General features: G+C 42.1%; 1 protein-coding gene across 8 annotated transcripts in view; it reads left to right on the top strand.

Annotated features, from left to right (window-relative positions):
- The first annotated feature begins 1,101 nt into the window (after positions 1 to 1,101).
- The window catches only part of DOCK3 (dedicator of cytokinesis 3), a 183,835-nt gene continuing 162,315 nt past the window's right edge, over positions 1,102 to 22,621 (top strand). For 5 of the 8 annotated variants that reach the window (XM_021529156.3, XM_021529155.3, XM_021529160.3 and 2 more), the window contains exons 1-2: positions 1,103 to 1,340; positions 20,349 to 20,432. In XM_021529156.3, the coding sequence (XP_021384831.1) occupies positions 1,304 to 1,340; positions 20,349 to 20,432 (121 nt within the window). In that variant the 5' untranslated portion in view covers positions 1,103 to 1,303. Of the gene's footprint in view, positions 1,341 to 20,348; positions 20,433 to 22,621 lie in introns of all 8 variants that reach the window. The other 3 variants (XM_021529159.3, XM_021529158.3, XM_021529157.3) reach the window with 2 other exon arrangements.

Here is a 22,621-nt window from a genome sequence, read left to right as displayed (position 1 = left end):
CCAAGTTCTGTAAAGCAAGTTGATGACTTCCATTCTGTTTTATTATATAATCAGAGAACAGATATTCTATTAAAAGTGTTGAGTACATCTGAAGTTATATTGTTAAAAAGTTTAGTGCAATCCTAAAACTTCAAATCAAGCAAGTTGTTTACAAAGGTTTCTGAAAAGGCTGTATAAAAAGGGTTTTGGCAGAGGCTCTGACCAGGGCAAGGGCACTGGTCCATCAGAATATTGCAGGGAGTAAAATTTCAGTTGCAGGAAAACTTTTGTATAACTTATTTCAGCTTTTCCTTTGCTGTGAAGAATTCAAATTCAGTTTTTATGGAAGGAATGGAAGCTGAACTTGGGAGATGAAATCTAAAGGCTGTGTCCCGTTTTGGGTACGTGCTCATTGCGGAAACCGTACGAATTTCACCAGCTCTTTAGAAGCTCTGGAGATTAGTAATACCGACAAGAAAACGGAGCACAGTATCAGCCCAATTTCGATCTAAACGCTGGCGGTGCCTGGGACTGGCGGTGCGAGGGGCAGCTGAGCGCTGCCAGGGGCTCGGGCAATGGCGGGCAGCGGCCGGGCCGTGTCGCGGGCAGCCCGCGGCGCCGGGCGGGGGTCGGGCCGGCCCCGCTGCCGACCAGCCCGACCGGGCGCGGTGCTGCACTGCGGGCCGGGCTCCCGGCAGGTGCGGCGGGGATGGGGTGGAGCGGCGATGGGCTGGGGCGCGGGAGGATGTCCCGGGCCCGGCCGCTCCCCGTCCCGCCCTCAGAGGCCGCGCGCCGCCCCGCGCCTCGCGCCCGCGCGCGCCTCGTGCGGCCGCGCGGGGAGGGAGGGGGGGCGGCGCGAGCCGCGCGTGCGCGCCAGGTCCGCCGGGAGCGCGAGGGGGGGCGCGGCAGCCCCGAGTCCTTCAGGCGGCGGCGGCGGGAGCGGGGGCTCGGGAGGAGGAGAACGGGAACGACGAGGAGGGGGCCCGGGGCCGCCGAGCTCCGCGGGGCCGCCGCGTCGGCAGGGCCGGAACCCGCGGGGGCCGCGCGAGGAGAGGCGCCGGGCCGGCGGCGAGCGGCCGCGGAGGGGAGCGGCGCGGCGGCCGGTACCGCCCGGGCGGGCGGGGGGCGATCTCCCCCCGCCCCCCGGCAGCGGCGAAGCGACCCCTGAGCACAGCCGCGGCCGGAGCGTGGGGCGGGGGCTGCCGGCGCGGCGCCCCCGCTGAGCGCGGGGAGAGGAGAAGCCGCCCCCGCTCGATGAGCGGCGCCCCCCCGCCCGCCGCGCTCTGCCCGGGGACCGGCGGCCGCGGCCGAGCCACCCAGCAGCATGTGGAGTCCCACCGAGGAGGAGAAATACGGCGTGGGTAGGTGCTGCCGCATCCCTCCCCCGCCCCGCGCACCCCCTCCTCTCTCTCCCCGCCGGCCCCCGGGGGCTGTGCTGGGCTGTGGGGCCGGCCGTTCCCCTCCCCGGGGCTGCCCCTCGGGGGGAGCCGGGATGGGGCAGCGCTGCCCGCGGGGCTGCGGGCGCCGCCTGCCCTGCCCTGCCCTGCCCGCACCGCTGGATGCGCTCTGCGTGTGCCTCGGTTCGCGTTATCTCCCCGAGCGCCGCCGCGGCCAAGCGAGAGACAAGCGGAGTTCGGGGGCCCGCGCTGGGGTCGGGATCGCAGGAATAATCAGAAAACGAGTTGCTGAGCCCTTAATCTACTTAAGCGCGCGGTTCCCTTTTCCCTGCGTTTCCATCTGCGGAGCGAGGCGATGCGTGGATGGAGTTGGGAAGGGGCCGGCGGCGCCGCGGTGTCTTTAGGGGGCGTCGGTGCTGCACCTGCCCGGCCGCGGGGCTGCGGCGGGGCCGCTGAGCGTGCGGGCTGCGCTGCTTGCTCCTCGCCTCGGCAAAGCAGATTTTACAGGCGTCTGGCATCGTGGTTGCTCTAATCTGAGGCATCGCCGTTGGCGGCTTTGGTTTGTTGTTTTAGCGTATAAATCCCTGATAAGAGCGGAAATGTTACCTCTAATGAAGTGGAAGATACAGAATTCCTTTTACTTTGCTTTTGCTCATTTCGATTTAATTTTTTTTTAACTGTTGACTTGTTTTATAATAATAAAGGCTACTACTGCTACCCTGATTAGTTACTTAAACGCCTCATTAAATTTATAGTTATCAGTTGTGCGTATTGATTTTTAAGTTCCACCGTGTGTAGTGATGATTGATTTCTACAAAATATTTAAAATAGTATCAACAAATTTGCTACATGATCTGTTAACCAGAACTGTTAAAGTGGGATTTTGGCAATTAACTCGTGAGAATTAGAAGCCTTAATGCTTCTTTGTTAAAATGCTTTTTGTTACTTTAATAATAAAAAAACCCGTCTTGTTAATTTTTCATCTTGTACAGCAAATATTTTGCTTAGTACATCCCACTTGTCTTCATAGTAAAGAGAGATGAAGAAAATCACTTTTGTTTAAAAATAAAATCAAATGCAGCATCAGATGAGAACCTGTAAGTGTAGGGTAATATAAACAAGTGGCAGAAAAGAACACCTGGAAGTCATTGCTTCCAATCCTGTTGTTGTGTCTGGTCACTGGGAGTATCTGAAGTTAACAAGCCCTGTTACATCCCAGCTGGATGCTTCAGGAATACGAAGGTGTTATTTTGCTGAGGTTTTTTTAATGTAGTTGATGCTTTTACTTTTTTCATACCTCATCTGCTGGGCAGAGGCCACCTCTGTCTGCTATAGTTGTAATGGATGCTTCAGAAAATCATTACCTGTCTTCCAAATCTTTGTTGTTTTCGTACGTTTCTGTTGTTTTTCTTTGCCGTGTTGCAGGGTTTGATATTCAGTGTTTGTTCTTGTGTTTGGCCCATGTGCTCAAATAAGAAAATCCTTGTTTTACCTTGATCCAAAAAAACAGGTGAACTAATTTTTTTATGCAGATATTTGAAATGAAAAGCTGGGAAATCTCCAGTCGGGTTGTAAACAAGTCTGGAAGAGGCATGTGGAAGGGAGAGCAGTGAATGAAAACAAGTGTGATTTCAATGATGTTCCCTGGGCTGGAGAATATTCCTCTAAGGATGGGGATTTTTATTTTGCAAACAACACACCTGTAGGTAGGGCTGAGCTGTGCAAGTTTTGGTGATCTCTAGGCAAGCTTTTTTTATTCTTGAGTAGCTTTAATTACTTTTCCTGTAATTGAAATTTGTTGATAATCCTCCAGAGAAGGAAAATAGGTGAAAAATGCTGCTTATATCTGGAGTTTAGTTACTACAAGTGAAGAGTGGCATATCAGTCTTTCAAAAGTAGATCTGTCATTGCTGGCTGGAAGGGTTATTTTTGTGTATTTTGAAGCAAATAGTCTGCAGAAAGTGTGGACCTGAGGGTTTGCTGCTGGGAGGTGCACTAGCAAAAAAAAAAAAAGAGGGGGGGGGCAAAGAAATAGCAGTGTAAATTATCCTGATTCCACAAGTAATATGTACAAAAATAATCTTGGCATGACTCACTGTTCTGAGCTTATGCCTTTGGGCTTTAGTAGTTTGGGTTTGGTTAGAGCCTCTGTCCAAAAAAACACTGCATGTTTTATCTGTGCTCCTGCTAAACCATGCAAAGTTTTAAGATTTGCCTTTGGGTTAAGGCAATAAACTTTCTGTCCCTGTTGATGTGAGCTGAGTTGGAGAAAAATCAGTTATTTCTGCAACTGGAATACCACCAAGAGGTTTCTGGTGGAACAGAAAGGAACGTCAGGGCATCCAGGCCCTAGGCATAGCTGTTCTTGTGGACCAAGGAAAGGGAAAGTGCCATTTCAAATGGTTAATCCTGATGCTGTTGTCTTTGTTGAAAGTAAGTTGTGCTCTGTTGCCCTACCTGGGTAGCTGGCTCAGAGGTGATAATTTGCAGAATTGATCCTTCAGAAAGACACCACTTTCCCCTCCCACACCTGTCTGCTCAAGGGCTTTGTGTTCTGCACTGGCTTCCAGGGAGTATCAAAGGCATTTCTGCTCTGCTTGCTGGGGCCCCTCAGCTTGCAGATATTCATGTGCTGCCACAGGCTCTTGGCTGCAGGAGAATATGTTAAATTTCCTGATGGGAACGTTGGTGCCTTTTGGCCAGTTCTGGAGTTCTCTGTGCCTACCTGCAATCAAGAGAAGTTTTCCACACTTGCATTGTAGAACACCATTGTATTGCCCAGTTCTCATACAAATCACTGCATGCATCTGCAGCAAAGATATTAAAAGATTGCTCAGGATATTTCTAAATAAATTAAACACTCTCCTAACAACCTTGAAGATCTTTGATTTTATTTCTCAGCTGCTATAGCAACTACCTGGTAGCTGTTGTGAGTAATTCCCCTCTATTTAGAAATACTTATATTCAGTGCCTCTAATCCTAACTCTACTTTTAAAACTTGAGACTAGCTGAAGCAAAGCAGACAGTTCTTCCACAGGTGCTTAAGATGGCCAATTATGAACACAATTAATAAGAATTCTGAACTGATTATTGAAGAAAATGCTCTCTAGCCCTCTAGTGTTTTAGTATTTTTAAAGCAGTCTGTCTCTAAGAAAATATTTATTAAAGTGATCTGTTTAGTTACTTTAGTCTTGAAAAGTAAGTATTAAAGATTCATATATTAAAAGAAAAAGTTAAATAGAAATCTTTACACAATAGCCAAATGTTGTTTACTAAAGAGCTGATTATGTCAGTAGGCTGTCAGTTTTTACTCTTTTATTTTTGTGCAAGGAGCACATTTAAGTGGCTCTCAGGAAAGCTTTTTTGGTTTTTTTTTTTTTGTTTGTTTGTTTGTTTTTTTTTAAATGTAATGCTGTATCAACAAGCCAGTTTGTATGGCTGAACATATAAAATATATATGTATTAAGTCACAGAGGAGAAGGAGAACCTGCCTGCATCAACAGAATCTGTTCTTAGTTTATTCAAAGATTTAGGGTTAAAATCTGTTGAAATGCTTTTTAATTTTTTTTCCACTGCTTACTTTGTAACAATGAAAAATAAATCCATAAGCATAAGTACATACAACTAAACTTTCCCTTGTTCTTACTAAGAAGGGATGGAACATCACAATGTCCTAGTTACGGTTTTGTACTGCAGCTTTTTGATCAGTATCTTGATTTTATTTTTTTCCCCCCTTGTCACTAAACCTTGGCTTGCACACTTCCAGTTCATATTTATGCTCATCAAAACAGGACTGCAGAACTTAGGAAAGCCTTCCTTGCTCAGGGCTTTTGGCACAAGACCCTGCCTTAGCTGTTCACACAAGAGGCAGCTGCTGAAGGGGGTTATGAGTGGCACTGTGGTTTCACTCGCTCACTTGAGTGGTTTGTTACAGGTTTAAAAACGAAAAGTTACAGAGAGGTAAAGTCCCTCTCCCAAATTAGGAAAATGCTCATTGTTTTTATATGGGAAGCAATCTCAATCCTTGCATCAGGTGCTGTGCTAGGGACCTAGGTTATATTTCATTTTCTCTCCTGTGTCCCTGTGCCAGGGGATGTAATTGTCTGGCAGCAGGAGGGAGGTGACTAAGGATATTCTTCAGGGCTGTCTTGGAACCAAAGCTACGTGCAGGGATGCACTTTGAAACCTTCTGTGCTCCACTGCTTTGGGAGGTGGTACAGGTACCTGGGGACTTGCTCAGGAAAATGGGATGATCCAGGGATTGGAGTAATTTTCTGTTCAGTACTTTACTCCTAAGGGCCTTTTTTTTTTACCTGTAGGCCTTAAGAATGAGCAAAGGAATTTGTCAGTCAGGGATCATAAAGGAAATGTATATGTGTTATTTAACTGGATGGGAAATGAATCACACCTTGAAATGTCTCTGGAAAAGAGCAGCTCCCAAGATGCATCTGATGGGATACTATCATACAGAGAGGAGAGGTTACCAAAGTGTTATTAAATGTGGTGGGCAAGGTGAGCTCCAGAGTAGGGTAAATCTGGAATTCTGTGGGTGCTGATAGAACTTGGAGATTAAATGTCCTGTTTTGTGGCAAGAAATTAATATATTTTGGCTTGTCTGTCCCAGAAGAGACTAAGCCAAAGACATTGTGGTTAGACCAGCTCTCATGAAGAGCTGATTTGCAGAATTGGATGAGAATTAACCTGTCTACTTTGAGATTATCCAAATACTAGTTGTCCACAAATGCATTTGCAGTAGAAATTAGCCAAAGCTTTCTAAATACAGGAGGAATGAAGTTGAGAGGCAAATTACTCGCAAAGGCAAGAAGTGAGATGTGTATGTTTGACAGTTCATTGCATGGCTTGTATGGGAGTGTGGGGGTGATCCTGGAGTAAGAAGTGATAGCAGTGCACTGTGGGGTTTAAATTTAGATGATTTGATGTGTTTTTTTCTGTTTCTTTGTTATTGTGCTGTATTAGGTATTCAGTTAAGACCTGCAAGACTTCAGCCACTGGCCAGCAGGGTGGGGACAAAAGCACTTCCTCCTCAAGCTTATCCCCAGCACAGAAGAGATTTTGTTTTTAGAATGATTTTCTAAGGGTGAAAATATTTTGGTGTTCAGGCTTTCTGCCCTCACCTAACAATGCATCCAGTAACAAGCGACATTTGGTGATGTGAGTTGGCAAACTTGGACAACTTTTCCTGCTTGTTTAATGGAAACAGGACTGAGTGGGGAAGAACTTGAAACTGGAATTTCTGTGCATAGTAGTGCAGATTAAAAGTTTCTGACTTGATGAAAAAAAAAGGTTAATGAGGTTCTATCAGGTGTTTCCCATGTGCTTTGGGTTTAACTTCATTGTTCAAGTGTTCAGAGTGAAATTAGTGAGGAAATTTAAAATAATTTCTCTTTTGAACCACTTAGGGTAGGGGGTAGAAAGTTGGGTGTGAGTATGGGGTGAGGGTGTAGGTTGTGGTTTGCAGCTGTATGTGGGAATAGAGGAAGGATGACTTTTAATTAGTCCTCTGAAAGCAACTTCCTTAGGGCACAGCCAGTGGCATAGCTCAGCTGGAATTGAGTCCCACTATCCTTGCAAAGCCTTTTTTGCAGCAATTCTGCCTTTAACAACTCAGACATCAGGGAAGCATGTAAGAACTATTACCAGAACTTGTAATTATAAAATTCTCTACCATGTATTTGCTGGCATTTCAAAACCCAAAAGAGGGGGATAATTGGGAATCAGGAAGTTTTCTATGTTCATATGCACAGTGACATGTAGATAGACTAGCTTTTCTGATTAACACATCAAACAGTTATTTGGAAGTGGTTCTCATACAGAAGAGCTGTAACTGCCTGATGGGTCCAGCAACTGGTGTTATTGGTGGCCATATGTATTCCATAGATTTGTTCTCTTGAAAAATAGGAGCACTTTTCTGATGTGGGTGTGAAAACACCAAAGAACAGGAAGTCTGTGGAAAATGATTTAGCTCTTGAAGAGACTGATGCAAATTTTCCCTCCTTCTCCAGAGAAATTTTTTTTTAATAAGTGTGGTTACTAAGTTTGTTGTGTTCTTCTCTCAGCTGTACTATGCATGTGGGAAGAGGCCAAAGGAAGCATACCATGGGATTTCGGTCCAAAACCAGTTGTGATTGACAGTGGTCTTTCCACTGATTGTTTTTAAGTTATGAATCAACCTTAATCTCACAACATTTCTCCCTTTGTTCTGTTTCAAAATCTGTCTGCTCACTGAACATCAAGGCAATACAAAGTATCTCACTCAAGTGCCTGATGTTAGAATCAAACCTCTGTTCAAGTTTTTCCATGTCAAAATGAACTTTGTGAGGTCTTCTGAGATCCTGAAAGGATCTCTGAAGAAACATCTCTGAAGTTTTTTGGTCATAATTCCTTCCTCTTAGACATGTTTTAGTTTTGTTCAAAAAATAAGTCCTTAGTCCAAACTTAGGGAATGGATTTGGAAGGCTGGGAACTGAGGCTTTGAGCAGCCTGAGTGCTTTCCAGTGCAGTTGTGAGGTGATTACTTATTCCAGGGATAAGACTTCCCTCCATCCCTCTTCAGCTTTTAACTACTTTTTCTTTTCTTGAGTCTTTCTGGATATTAAGCCTTAAGAAAAGCTTATGACAAGTGGTGCCAGCTAACTCTTGGTGATTAAAAGCAGGCCTTTGTGCTTTCAGAGGTAAGCTGATGTTCTCTGAAACATCTAGACAAACCTTTATTTTTATTTCAGTACAAAGAAGCTTGGGCACTAAATGCTTTTAGTGTTGGCAGTAGGCAGTTGATGGAGTGCTGAATTATTTTCTTTTTGTTGAATGCAAGTCCCTGAGCTACCCAAGGTGCCTGAGTGTAGCACAGAGTGCTTTGGCAGGTGCCTCACTGTTCTGGAAACCTCTTGTGGCTGTGTTTTTGAGCAGCAGGACCCTTCTTCCCTCTGAAAGTGTTTGTGAACAAGACGCTTATGGGTACCTGCACTTTTAGTCTTCTGAACCTGATAAAGGAACCCTTGGACTCCTGTCAGAGAAACCCAGAACTGTTCAATAGAAGGCAGTTGCAAGCAATATGTGACTGTTGGGGTGTCGGTGCGTGTGGTCCTTTGCTTTGCTGGGTTGGGTGCGATGTGGGCTTCCCAAACAAGGGGTGAAGGGAGCAGAGAACCTTTCATAGGAGAATATCTCAGTGCTGGATACTCCCTGTAAGGAGCCATGTGTGTTTCCAGTAACTGAGCCTGGATGTGGGGGGATAGGAGGAGATGTTTCTGTTTCACCCACCTCTTCCTTTGTGGAGAAAAATGCCTGTGGAAGTATCTTTAGAAAGCTGCCCACTTCACCTAGGCACTGCTTTGTGTGTGTGTGTGTCTGTGTTGTATGGACAGAGAGTAGGCTCAGCCAGAGTGTGACAAGTAATTCAAAAATATATGAATTACTGGAAAAAAGGGTTACTGAAAACTGTAGTTTGAACTTTGGTGTATCTTTGCGTTTTGTTTCTCTCTCTAAATGCACACAATCTGAATGATTGGCAACCTGAATTTTGATAAACCATAGATACAACAGTGTAGTTCTGCTGGACCTGTTAGAGGAGGATGAATGTTTTTGTGACATAATCTTGCCCTGACATCTGGTGCTGTCAGAATGGAGCTGGACACTACCCATGGGCCTGGCATGATGAGCAATGAGAGGAATCCTCTCCATGCTTGTGCCTCTGTTTAAAGGTGATTCTGTGAGGCCATTCCTCCAGCAGGGCCTTGTTCGAGTGGAGGGAGCTGTCCTGAGACCTGGAAAGGTCCTGGCACTGCTGTGCTTGGCTTGGCTGTGTGTGCAGAACATCCACTGGAAACTTGACTGCTGGGGAAGCTCCCCTGGCAGTGCACAGTGATCTCCATCCACCCACCCATCCCTGTTGCTATAGGACACGTGAAAGCACGACGTGAGCCACCTGCTATTTGCTAGGTAAAGAAGCAAGTTTATTCTCTGACTCCGTCTTTTATACTTTCCTAAAGGTGACATTGGATTGGAGAGTGAATGGGCCACCTCTCCAAAGACATTGGATAAACCACTAGTACATCAAGTGTTCTTTACCTCCATAAAAGAATGTAAACAATATGTTGTTTACAGAAATTGTGTGGGAAAATTCTCCAAAAGAATATAAACTCAGAAGGCTTTAGAAAGTCTTAAGAATCAGGGTGACACATCCCTTCATCCATCCTCCTGCCTGCTGCTCCAGCTCAGCCCTTCCCAGTGCACTGATCTGAGGGGAGGAGCCACTTGTTTTTCTTTTTAACAGGTAAGTGTTTGGTAATCTTTGTGGTCCAAGGGGTTTATGCCAAGGAAGATTGTGTTTCAAGCACTGGTCTTGCAGAAGCAGCTTCTGTTTGGACTCTGGGGCAGAGGAGGTAGGAAATAGGCTTCTCTCCCTTCATTACAGCAAGGGCCCAAACTGCAACTACTTGTTGGGCTTGTTTGGTTTTGTTTTGGCTTTGTCTCCCCACTACTGGAGTGACTATCTTTCTGCCAGAAGACCATATTCTCCTTTATATAGGGAAAAATAGTTTATTAACTAAAAACAAATAATAGCAAAATAAACAGTAATTATAATAATAAAATAAACCTGTGTGGAGGACACAGAAAGAGAAAAGGAGGATTTCCCCAACATCTCATATGATGTTGATAGCATTAAATAATGCATGTTTGCTTCAGTCAAGATTGGAAGAGTTAAAATCATGAAAAGAAAGCATCTTCAAATGCTATTTGTCTTTTCTTGTATTTTAGTTGCAAACCAAAAAAGTCAAAGTTCTTATGGGTGGATTGATAGGTTTCATAGATGTCTTCAGCAAAGTTCTTGTGTGACAGCCTGTATAGGCTGGCCCTATTTATAGAATTTTCAGCTAAAATGCAGGAGCTAGATGCTGGTAAATATACTTTTATAAATCTGCCCTATCCTTCCCTTCCTGCTGCTCGTGGAAAATGTGCAAACTGACCATAAATGCCCAGGTAGCTTTATTAAGAACCTATTTAACAGATAGACAGGAGGTCTGAAAGTCTCACTCTGTAGCCTGTGCAAAATGGGATGGCCTGGAAGGTGCTGTGGAGTGATCCCTTAGGTTTTGCACGTGTGAACATGAGCCAGTGGTGTTCTCCTCTAGGTAGCCACATCCCTGACTGTACCAGCGTGGTGATGGAAATTATCTTTTCCTCCTTCAGTTGCTCTGGGGCTGCACCTCGCAGTACAAGGGGTGAGGTGAGGAGGTGGGAACACAGGGGAATGAGAGGAAGGTCTGTAGCATCCAGGTGGTACAGCCTTTGAAGTGGAGCATAGGAAAGGGTTGGCTCATGGATAGCTGCTGTCTAGGAGGTACAGAGATGACAGGACCAGGCACTTCTCAGAGCTGCAGGGTAAAAGGAGGAGCCGTGGGGGCAAATTCCAGTCCCACAGTGCATGTGGGAAAGCCCTGTAGCAGGGTGCCTGGAGGGGTGGTGCAATCTCCACCCTTCAGGAGAGTCAAAACCTGATTGGTTTCTTCCCTTGTTTCCTGGTGTTGAACAGTTAAGAGTTCAACAGGCTCACGTTTGCAGCGTGTGGAATGCAGCAGTGCAGAGCAGCTCCTCACCTCTCTGGGCAGAGTGTGCTCAGTGTTCTCTTTGCCAGCTGCATATTGGAAAGAGGGAGAGGGTTTCAGAAACTGAAACAGCCTTTGCCTCTCTTTAAAAGGGAGAAAAAGCCTGCTGCATTGCTTCCTGCATAGAGGGAATGATGTATGGGTGAATGAACTGATGGAATAGAGTGACAGGATGAGGATGAAGTAACAGGATAGATCCTGGTGAAGCTGGGAGCTCGAGACCAGTTCCTTAGCACAGCTAAGGCAGTGGACAATACTGTGGGCTTTTGGTCCATTACTTTTCTCCCACCTCCTGCCACCTGCAAAACTATTTTAAACAGCTCATGATTTTTGAGTCCAATCTCTATTTTTATCTTGGAGGGCAGTGGAAGGATGCTTGCAATCCTTTGCTCTGCTACTGAATGATCACCTTTCTTTTCAGGCATCTGTTTCTTTTTTTGCAGGAATATTGTCCTGGTGCTGGTATGACTCAGTAGAAAGAGGCGGTGTTGCTAGGCAGCGGGTGAGCACTTTGCAGATGCCATGTGATGGCAGTAAGCTGCCTTGGAATAATCCATTGGTGGCAGTATTCCTGGCTGAGGTTCTGTACTGCACAAAGAAAGAAGCATCTCTGACAGGAGCAGATGCTGCCTAGCAACTGCCACTGCTCCCCAAGCAGCCTGAAATACCTTTGCTTAATTGTACTGTAATTTTTGCAATACACAGAACCCAAAGTGTAATCCCTTGCTTTCAGTTCTGAAGTATATTCTTCTTCATCAAGATTTGGCATAAAAGTTCATAAAGACCATTAATAAGGTCAAAAAAAATTTAGCCCTCTTCTAAATCATGTCTTTTGTTTAATCTGTACTCTTCGATTGTAATGTTTGGATGGCTTTTAATCAGCTTTTGATAATCTTTTTTGTGTGTGTGTATTACATTAGTGCCTGGCAATTCCAATCGGATTAGAGCCCTGTTCTTTGTCATGTGTACCAGTACACTCTGCGAAAAATGCCCCTTCCGCAAAAAAATCATCTTTTATTTTGGTTTTTAAGGTGTAATTGGATATATCCTCTCTTCCATATCAAAATTATTCATGTTGTCATCTTGCTTAAACAGAGGAATGTTTTAGAAGTGCTGGACCTGGGGTCTGTTCCTGGTGTTCTTTCTGAACATACTTAACTGAATGAGACCTGGACTTGCAAATAAATCTGCAAGTCTCTGATTAATTTCTGGCAAATAATTGAAACCCTCACCCACAATTAATAATTTAAATACTTGGAAGGTGTATTGTGAGGGTGAAACCATTATTGTAGGTATTTGTAGAATAAAATGGATATATTTTTCTTTTAATTTCCTCATGGTTCTGTTCCCTTGTCAAATATTATCAGACTATAACTGTGCAGTCTGTGAAGCTGCCAGGTTTAATCAAGCAGTTCCACAAAGGAAAAAATTAATCATATTGGCCTTTAGCTTTGTTATAAAAATGTGAAAGGATTTTTTTCATCATAAACTACATCTTATTAGCTTAAATTATTAAACCCACAATTTTTTGTGTTCAAGAACTACTCCATTTTGCTGGGAAAAGGTTTGTGGTTCTGAGAGGGGCCCAGACTGGAAGGTATGGGGAGGTTTGGGAAGTATTAATTCAGTGCTGCCCGTAGGCGTGGTTGTGCAACACGGTTGCCTCACAGAAAGGTAAAGCTAAATCTCACCTCTCTCTTGTCCTCTGTGAGATAATTTGTGTCAGTGCTGGTTTTTCTGCCTGGTCATCCTGCCCTAGCCTGGAGATTGTTCCCTCTGCCATCCTTAAATGCAAAAACTCCACATCTGCTCTTCTTGGAAAATACATTATTAAGCAAAGGTAGCTTCGAAAATTCTCAAAACACAAATACCATGGAGTAAAAATTGTTGGTTCACTTGTTTAATACAATTCCTGGGAGTGTTGGTGACATAGGAGCCAAACAAGTGAACCCCCATTTCTGTGTGATGGAAGAGTCGTGTGGAGTTCTGGGCTGATGGGGCTGTTAAAAGTTGATGTGGTTCCACAACATTTGGGTGGCTCCATAGAAGAAAACATATAGAAAATACTACTAAGTACATATATAAAATTAATACAAATAAAAACCTTCTTTTAGGAAGGCCCAGTCCACAGATGTCTCAAGTTGGAGAAAGCCACATCCTTGCCCTGTTCTAATACCCTTCCTTCCCCTCCTTGTTTTAGCCTCTGTTAGGGAAAAGATATTGGATTTAGAACCATCTTTGGTCTCACCTGGTGGCTCTTGGTTACATGGAGCCTTTATTGTCATCTAGGGACAATATTACAGGGAAGAAAATAAACTTTATCTTATTCAGCTCTTAAACCTAGCATATGTTGTGTCATACTAGGCACTGTTATTAGCTGGATTAATGGAAAAATTATTTTTGGGAAAGATACATGCATATCATAATATTAGTTTATCAGTTTGGAGTAATTACATTATTTTCTTAAATATTAAATACTAGATAATTTAATATTGATCTAGTATTTAATTAAATCTTTAATACTAATCAGTCTTAAGCTCAGGGACTGACTTGTGTTCTGTGTTAACTGGTGACAATGAGTAGTAGTTGAATACAAAATGCTGTATAAGGACTGTGAAATTTCAGAGTTTGTGTTTACCCTAAGAAAACACATACTCCAAATTCTTAGCTGGTGTGGTAGAGGTGTGAGTTTAAAACATGCTTATGTGTTACAAAGCATAAATTACCCATCAGAGAACTTGAGAACTTTGACGTTTGTAGCACAGAACACAATTCACTGTCTGCTCAGTGTGATTACCTTGTCAAGGTATTTTGGGTAAGGAGCACTACAACTGCAGCTGTGCCTCTCCCCTGTGTTCTCCCTGCCATTCCTCCTGAAATGGGTTTAATTGAAGGTCTACTGAGGATGGTCAGTGCATAATCTGAATAACTGCATGCTGAGTGTAGTACACTCAGTAATTTTTTATAAAAATTAAATGACATACTTTAACCTGAAACTCATGTTCTGCAAGTGTCATCTAAAAATATTGCAAGCTACCAGAATTTTAATAAGGCAGATAATATTAACAATGAGTTGGAAAAAACTGCCATGAAGTCCAAGATCTATCTTTCGTAAATGGAGATGTGTTGAAAATTCAAAAAATTACAATTTCGCCCCCCCCCCCATGCTCCCCCCCCCTCCCCGATTAACCCATAGAGTCCATTAAATCATGGCCTTACCAACATCTTATGAGAAAGAAAAATCAAAATGTGGTTTAGCATGTTGGATCTGTTCCAGTGTTAATGATTTCTATTGTGGATGTGAAAACTTGGGAAATAAATAATAAATTTTTAAAAGCCCTATTTAATGATTTTGAGACACATAGTTTAGATTTGGAGAAAGAAAAAGAAACAATGTAAACATGGAAAGCTCTTGAACTGATTTTGTTTCTCAGCCCTCACTTAAATAAGTTCTTCTGATTTTCATTGTTACATTTTGAACAGTGAGGAGGGAAAGGGCTCTGTTCCTTTATGAAAATAAACAAATTACTCATGAGCTGAACTGATATTGTGTAGTGTAAATAGAGTATTATGCAAGATCAAAATATTTTTGTAGTCTTCAGTGAAATGTGTAGAAATAGGTTAAAAAAATAAGTGCATGAGAAGCCATATAGTCCTGTCAGTTCATTGCATAACTTTGAGCAAATGCTAAGAAAAAGATGTTTTAAGGGAATGAGCAGCTGGATGTGTTGGGCTGGGTAGTTCTGGTGTTTCCCTGTTGTTGTCCTGAGTTTTCCCACCGTTGCTGTGACAATTGTGACACATTTCTATCACTGTGGTTATCAGGGCATTGACATGCATTTGGGAACAGAAATGATCAGTGGCAGCATTGCAGCCCAGATGATACTGGGTGGGGAGGCTGGGACACAGGAACATGAATTGGAAAGAATTACAAGAGCAAGATACATTTTAAAATATATCATCGCAAAACTGAAACCACAAACTGAAACAATGACACCGGTGAAAGGGTGAAAGCTGACTCAGCGTTTCTCTGCGTTGTGCTCTCCTCTTTGCCATCCCGGTGTTCAGGTGAGCTCCCAAAGCAGTCACTGGCACGGGACGGCAGAACTCGGGCGGTGACTCCCTGATAATCCCGGGATTCCAGCGCCGTCCCATGCCCGGTGTCCTGCGGCTGCAGGCGGGGCTGGAGCTTTCCCCAGGCTCCGGCGCTGCCTGGGACACGGCCTTACAGAGCCGAGGGTGGGACACATGCACACATCTGTCCTCTTGGCTTTGGGGCTTGAGTGATTATTTAATTGCTGTCACTCACAGTATCTCATGAGGAGTTTCACAGTTTGTGCACTGTGTGGAAAGGTACTTTAATTGTGCTTTGAATTTTGCTGCTTCATTTGACACTGCTCTGCTTTTTGAACTGGAAGAGGTGAATAGCAACAGTTCCCTGTGCACCCTCTGTCATTTATCCCCTCTTCACCCTTTCAGCCTTCCTGGTACAGAAGTCCCATCTTGGTTAACAATCATTCACATAAAAGTCCTTATTCAGTCCTTGCTATGTTCTCTCTCACTTCTTTCTACCTGTTCTTAAGCTGTACAGTTCTTTTTGACAAAGGGGAAAACTAGAACATGGGGTTTATTGGGAATTTTATGCAGTACTGTGGGTAATGGTGTCTTCCCTTTTTCCCCAAGACAATATTCTGTGTGATGTGGGGTGGTCTCTGACAGTGGCTGAGCACTGAGTTTTATGGTAAGGCCTCTGACATTCCACTCAGTGTGGCAAGGGAGATAATGATTTTGTGTGTGAGGTGAGGACTGTTCATCCCTCATGGAATGCCACACAAGTGAACAGAACACTGCTCATCTGCCAGTTCTGCTTGTGGAGCTTGGGTCCATTTATAGCTCTTTATTACTCTGAATAGCCTGAGTGGCCTTACAAACTTTGTGGCTTCTCTAAACGATGAGCTTTTTTGGATTATTTAGGAATACTTGAAACAGGAAAGATTCCAACAGAGATCCCTTCAGAGCTTGCTGCTCAACCTGTCCTCACTAAGGGAAATGGTTTTTTTATTTCACGTCACTTTGCTGATTATTTATCTATGCAAACTCCTTCCCACTTTATCCCACTTTATCACAGCCGGGTGCAGTTTTTTCAAGAGCTATTGACGGGGGGCTGTTTGAGAACATGGTTTGTAAAACCTCTTGAATTGTATCAATTGGATCTTCTTTGTTTACATAGCAAGGAGCTGCTTTAGGTGGAGCACAGGAGGAATCAGAGGTGCACAAAGATGCATTGGCTTAACAGGTCCTGTTTATCTTTTGAGGGTGACTTGCAGTGCAGCTGTTTATATTATACTGTGTCAGGGCATATCTATGGGCAAGGAAAAATCTGTCATCTCCTGGATCCTTGACTTTTGAAACCATTATTCCAAGGCCACCTGTTCTTATATGTTGTACCCCACAATTCCTTCATATGTTCTGGTCAGTGAGGGTCACTGGCTGTGTGAACTGATTTGTGCCTTCCTTACTGATAAATTCCAGAGGTGAAGAGGGATTTCCTTCACTGTGGTTCAGTTTAAGTACCACAGATAAGGGACTTCAGTCTTGGAGATAATTCCTGTATCACATGGCATGTGGTGCTTTTTCAAAGCTTTCCTCTTTAGCGAATGTTAGCATTAACTGCTGGCTGAAATGACTTTGTGAGGGGAACTACGACCTCCTTATAGACCTGAATGATGGCAAGGGGCTTCCTATCTGAAATGGATATTAAATATTTCAGCAGTGTGTCCTGGAATCCAAGAGGGATCTGTCAGACCTGTAAACTGGTGGGTAAAAGCTTCACTTTGTGCCTATTTTGATGATGTGTTGCTAGTATGTTCTGGTGACTGAGGACATGGATCTTGTAAGAAATGATGGAAGCTTACGGATTGATGGACAGTTTGTAGGTGATAATGTTGGGTAAAGAATTTCTCTGTGGAAAGGAAAGAAATCAATTGTCAGAGTTCTCTCTGTAAATGGTTTTCTTCAGAATAATTGAATTACTCTATTTCTCATTTATATTTGTGATCATATTTTTCAAATAATGCTGCTAAGAACTGTGTACCTTAAACGGGACTTTATAAATAAGATTGTCTTCCATAATGCATATCTAGCTTAACAAATGAGTAACATCCATAACTTTTTTGGAAGTAACTGTTGTAATAATAAATTAGACTATAAAAGTGCCTTAAATTTCTGTGATTATGTCATAATTGTATGTTGCTTTTACCATTCTTTTTTATTTCAGAAATGTTAAATTTTATTTTTGTTACACAGTTTAGCAAGACAGTTTGATCTATTGGGTCAGTTTATTTGTATTCTTTAATTTTTCCTGACCTTGATTTAGTGTGGCTGGAAAATAATTTACTCTTGAGATTTGGCTTCCACTGTTTCGATAATATCTGTATTGCTATTCACTGATCCTACAGACTGATTATAAAAAATGTCAAACAGAAGAGGCTAACATAATTTATTGATGATTAAAAAAGGAATTAGATTCTGTACTGTTGTATTGAGAATGAAGGGGGAGGGTGTTAAGTTTGTATGAGAACTAGAATTACTTCCTATAAGACGAAAATATATTTAAGTCACCATTCCTGACCATATTTTTAAAAATTATTCTATCAGCAATTGAAAAAAAACCCTGTACTGTCTTTTCCTGATACCTCTCCTTTAGCTTTTATTCCAAACTCACCTCTATTATTACATAATAGTCAGCTATTTGATGGCCAAAGAACTGGTAATTTCTGTCCCAGCCCCGTCCTTGATTCAGTAGCTTTAATATAGTAAATAGTTGTCGTAGGAAGTCAGCTGCTGTTTGTTAATTCAGAGCACCTAATGCAGTGTTAACATGCAATAATACTTTTCAGAGTTACTTGTTGGGCTTGACTAAGACCAGTAGAGTTGTTTTTCCTCCATGATTTAACTTTTCTATTGTCTACAGCCACTAACACCCACATGTCCCATGACTGGTGTCTCTGTCACAAGGTCCATGGCATGTTCAAAAAAGATGAAAATGGTCTAGAAACGGGCTTTTAATATTATCATGCCTATATTCTTAAAATTAAGACTGTATCTAAAATTACTCTCATAAATGAATATCTTATTACTGTATTAACGCTTCTTTGTTTTTTTTTTTTTTCTGGTGTTTTCAAAGGTACCTTGTTACCCAAGGTGTTTGAAATTCCCCTTATTGAGACATATGTGAAGTTTTTAGTGGCTTTGTTGGTTTGAACTAAAAAATCACATTTTAATACAGGACTTTGTGGTATTTTGCAAATCAACTTGTATGTTCTTAATTTGGTAAAATTGCAAATTAGAAAAAAGAGAACATTTTCTGTATTTAAAGGATCCAGCTATCTAAAATACTGAAGGTACAAAAAAAATAACCAAAATGAAAAAAAAAAAAGAAGGAAAAGCCACTGGAGGTTTGATTATGTCCTGCCAGTTCATCATTTCAGTTGTCAGTGTTTCTGCACTTTGGGAGAGGCTTTAAGTAGTTTTTCTTTGGTTGAAATCCATATTTATGATTTCTTCATGGGTGAAGAATGGATGTGGAATGCTGATGAGCTTAGTTTTTGTTGGATTGTGCTGTCTGCATTATTCCAGTCTGGAGCCAGTTGTTGTGTTTCTCCCGCCTCTGATGTAAACAAGAATTTAAAGCCTCATTTAACTGACAGTGACTTCTGCTGGGCCATAAGAGATGAGAGAGCAGTTTAGGTTTGTTGATGAAATTCTGAGTTTTTAACTCCTGGGATTAAATCCTGCATTGAATATCACGGTGGAAATGCAAGCATTTGATGCCATTTTGTTCCCTTTAGATTTTTTTTTCATTCTTTCTTGTATTGGCCTCATCTGGATGTTTGCCTGGTGGGTATAGCTTGTTCTTTGTTTCCCTTGCCCATTATGAAGTGTGTGCAAAGGGTTAAAATGAAGTTTTGTTTTGGTGGAAGTTGTGTCTCTCTGTTTCTCATTATTTCTTAGAAATTCAAGGTTCAAGAGACCTACCTTGTGGTACGTGGTACAGATGGGACTCTTGGGTTCAGTGTTGTTCTTCCCCTGGACTTCAGCCTGTTTGCTTCACGTGCAGTCAGAAGGGACTCGTGGCTTTGGCATGGGAAGATCTTTAGGGAGGAGCTGGGCTCAGCTGGTTGGAGCATGGTGCTGGGAACTCCAGGGCTGTGGGTTTGATCCCTCTATGATGCACTTGAGTTGGACTCAGTGATCCTGGTGGGTCCCTTCCAACTCAGAATATTCTGTGAAATGTGCCTCCATCACGTGGGAACATCTTGGCCACAGCTGGAGTGTTTGCATTCCGAGGGGAGTGAGTGTTCTCTTGAGTTGGAGAAAAGGATGGTGCCCACTGGGGGTCACTGTCTCAACTCTGGAATTCCACTTGTAATGTTTGGGGGTGTGTAGGTGACATACAGGATCTCCTGAGTGTGTGTTTACCTGGAGCAAGGTGCTGGAGTGCCTGCATTAAATCTGAATAGCCTGGGGAAGTTTTTAATGCTGGGCCTGGGGGGAGGTATGACCATACCTGCAATTCACCCTTGGTTCTGACATCTCATGTTTGAGGGAACTACTCATGTTCATGTCCCTGTTGTACTTTGGTAAATGTAGCTGAAGAATATATCATTCTACACTCTGAATTTTTAAAACTTATTTTAAAAATCGAGTTTCATTTAATATTTTTATTTATTGTATTAATATTTTCTGAAACATTGAGATGGGTTCTTATTTTCCCTGGTTAATGAAAATTAAAGATACCTGGAAAAGTGAGATGTGTTATCATGTTAGTGCTTATGAAAAGTACAGATTCTTATTCATTCTTCTGTATGTCTGCTTAAATATAATCTATGGTATTATAGGATTTTTGTAGTCTATTAGATGCACAGATGATATTTGAAATAGTTTCAACTTGGAGAAAAATCATTGCTGGAGTTGATTTCCTATTGTAATCTCTGCAATTTGGGCAGACTGTTCCATTGATGGGTTGTGGAGTAGAGTAAGAATTGAGAGACAAGGAAATCTTTGTATGCAATATAAATCACAGGATGCTGATTAAAGTGATTACAAGCCTTGCTTAATTTAAAAATCTTTTTAAAAACTCAGCTTTTATTATTGTATTGTTGAGCTTAATTTCTAATAAGGGCCGGAATAAACACACCTGATCAGGAAAAGTTGACAGGTTTTCTGGGCAGCTATGTAAGAGCTATTTTTATGCAGGGAGTGAGCTAAAGGGCTATGCTTAGAAGAAAATTCACACAAAGATCCAAGCCTCATATGTCTCTCTCTCTTTTTCCCCACCCTCCAGTGATATGCAGCTTCCGAGGAACTGTTCCGCAAGGCTTGGTCCTGGAACTAGGTGAAACTGTCCAGATCCTGGAGAAATGTGAAGGTAAGTGTGATGTCCAAGAGGGAACCCCATTTTCTATGTAAGAATATGCCGCTATCTTAATCTAGTAGATTTTAATAAGTTCTTTGGAAATCATGATGCATCAAATCAGAGCACTTGAATAAAACCTACTCTGACCCACTTTCTGTAGGAAAGGCTGAATGCTCCTGGCACTAATCCAGTCTGATAGGGGGTCAGTGTGTTTGAAGTTAACCATCTGTCCAGAAAATCTTGAACCCTGACCTGATTGTTGTGTTGTAACTGGGTCTTACACTGAATTTTCATCATGTAAAGTATAGAATTAGTATCTTTTTTTACTATATTTTCTCAGTGTTACTGTTATGCATTTCTATTAAGTGTACCAGATTAATTACTTAGAAACATCTGAACAGGTGAAAAATAGTGGTTATTAAATAGATTAGCAATATCAGAAAAAATGTAAAAAATATGGGTTTAGGGGAGATTTTTTTGCATTTATCTTGATGTGTATTTTTGTACCTAAAGCAAAATGCCGTTGTAAATTTTATAGTTCTTATGTGGCTGGAGATGTCTCTGTGTGAATAAATCAAATGTCCTAATACTCTGCTTTATGCACAATGAAGAATGTGATTGAAGTTATATGTAAAAGGAGAATGATTCTTATCCTAATGTTCAAGCAAGTGTTGTAAAAGTGTCTGGTGAGAAGTAGGTTGACAAGATACAGTAAGAGTACTTGTTTCACTGTAGTCTGAGGTGGAATAATGTAACCTTATTCCTGAAGTGTTGAACAAATTCAAAGCCCAGATCCACAAATTTGAATTCCAAATCAACATTCCACAAAGTTGTAGATTAGGTTTTTTGTTTGTTCAGTTTCAAGTAATTTTTCCTCTCCACTGTGATGTTGCTACCCAGACCTTCTGCATGCTTGTCAGCAGGCTCTGCTTTGCCTCTCTCATGCTTAGAATTGTCTTTTGGTCTTGATGCTTTTTTCTTGTACTCAGGTGTTTGTTTTCCCACTGACTTAACTTGTCACAAAAAAGTTGCCTTCTCTATGCTATTTTTCTAGTAACATACATTTGTAAAAATTCTGTTGAATGAGAGCTTTGCAGTGCAGTGGAGAAAACTACCCACAAAGAAGCTTGCTGTAAAGAATCCCATGTTTTTTTAAAAACCACAAGTGCTATTATGGGCTAAGCCGTGCTCACACACTAAGGGCAGATTGTAATTATTCTACCAGGTCTTGAAAATTAGAACGTGGTGCTAGCTCAGGAAAAAAGTATCCCTTTGCTTAGGATGGGATACATCTAAGGGAATTAAACATTGTATGTTGCTGAAAGCAGTCATGGTATTTTACAGCCATTTCTGGAAAATTTTTAAAACTGGGAGATAAAAGCATGATCTCCAACGAGCAGGTTTTTTATGGAAAAGCAAATGGATAATCCATCTTTTCTTTACAGTGTTAAAATAATTAGGCTTTGACTATTTCCTTTGCTGGTAGTTTTGGGGATGATTCCTCAAGAGCAATTCATGCTAGTCTTCAAATTGCTGAGAAAGGAGGTCCTCAGACAGGGTTTTCCTGGATGGAAGATGGTTTGTACAGAATTTTTTTGGTTTTGTATTTTAAGCCCTCCATCCTGTCATTTTGGTTGAGGTGCCTTTACCATGGGCTTTGTGTATAAAAAGATTAATTTTGATAATAACATCTGGAACTCCACACTGTGAAACTCATCTGAATATTCAGATGGTCTGTGCTACAGCTCTTGCATGTGTGAATTATGCAAAAAAGCACACTAAATGTGCAAAGTAGGCTCTTAAAAGGGGAAAAAAACCCAGTTGCTTTTTAAGCATTCTTGTCTAAGTGGTTGTTTAACAAGGTCCTCTACTTCTGCATTCTTTGTTGGGGATTCTTTTGTGTAGACAGACTGGTTAAAGTAATGTTAACCCACACAAAATAAGGGTCACTGCTGTGAGAGTCACAGGAGATCCATTGCTGTTTCAGCTTCACTTCTTGAATAGTTTATGTATAATTGTCTGCAGCAGGGATTTTTCAGTCTGGATTGAAAAGATTCACATACACAAAAACTTTTAGTGATGTGAGCTATGATTTCAGGGACTTGCCTGAAGAATTCGTCTCAGAGAATTCAAGGCTGACAAAGATTCAAAGAGTATCTATACTTCTGAATGTGCTTATTTTTAATCATAATAATTTACTG

Source organism: Lonchura striata, chromosome 12 (genome assembly GCF_046129695.1).
Source record: "Lonchura striata isolate bLonStr1 chromosome 12, bLonStr1.mat, whole genome shotgun sequence".
NCBI lineage: Eukaryota > Metazoa > Chordata > Aves > Passeriformes > Estrildidae > Lonchura > Lonchura striata.
The sequence above is the reverse complement of the archived record's forward strand: the minus strand, read 5'-3'. Positions and strand labels throughout refer to the sequence as shown.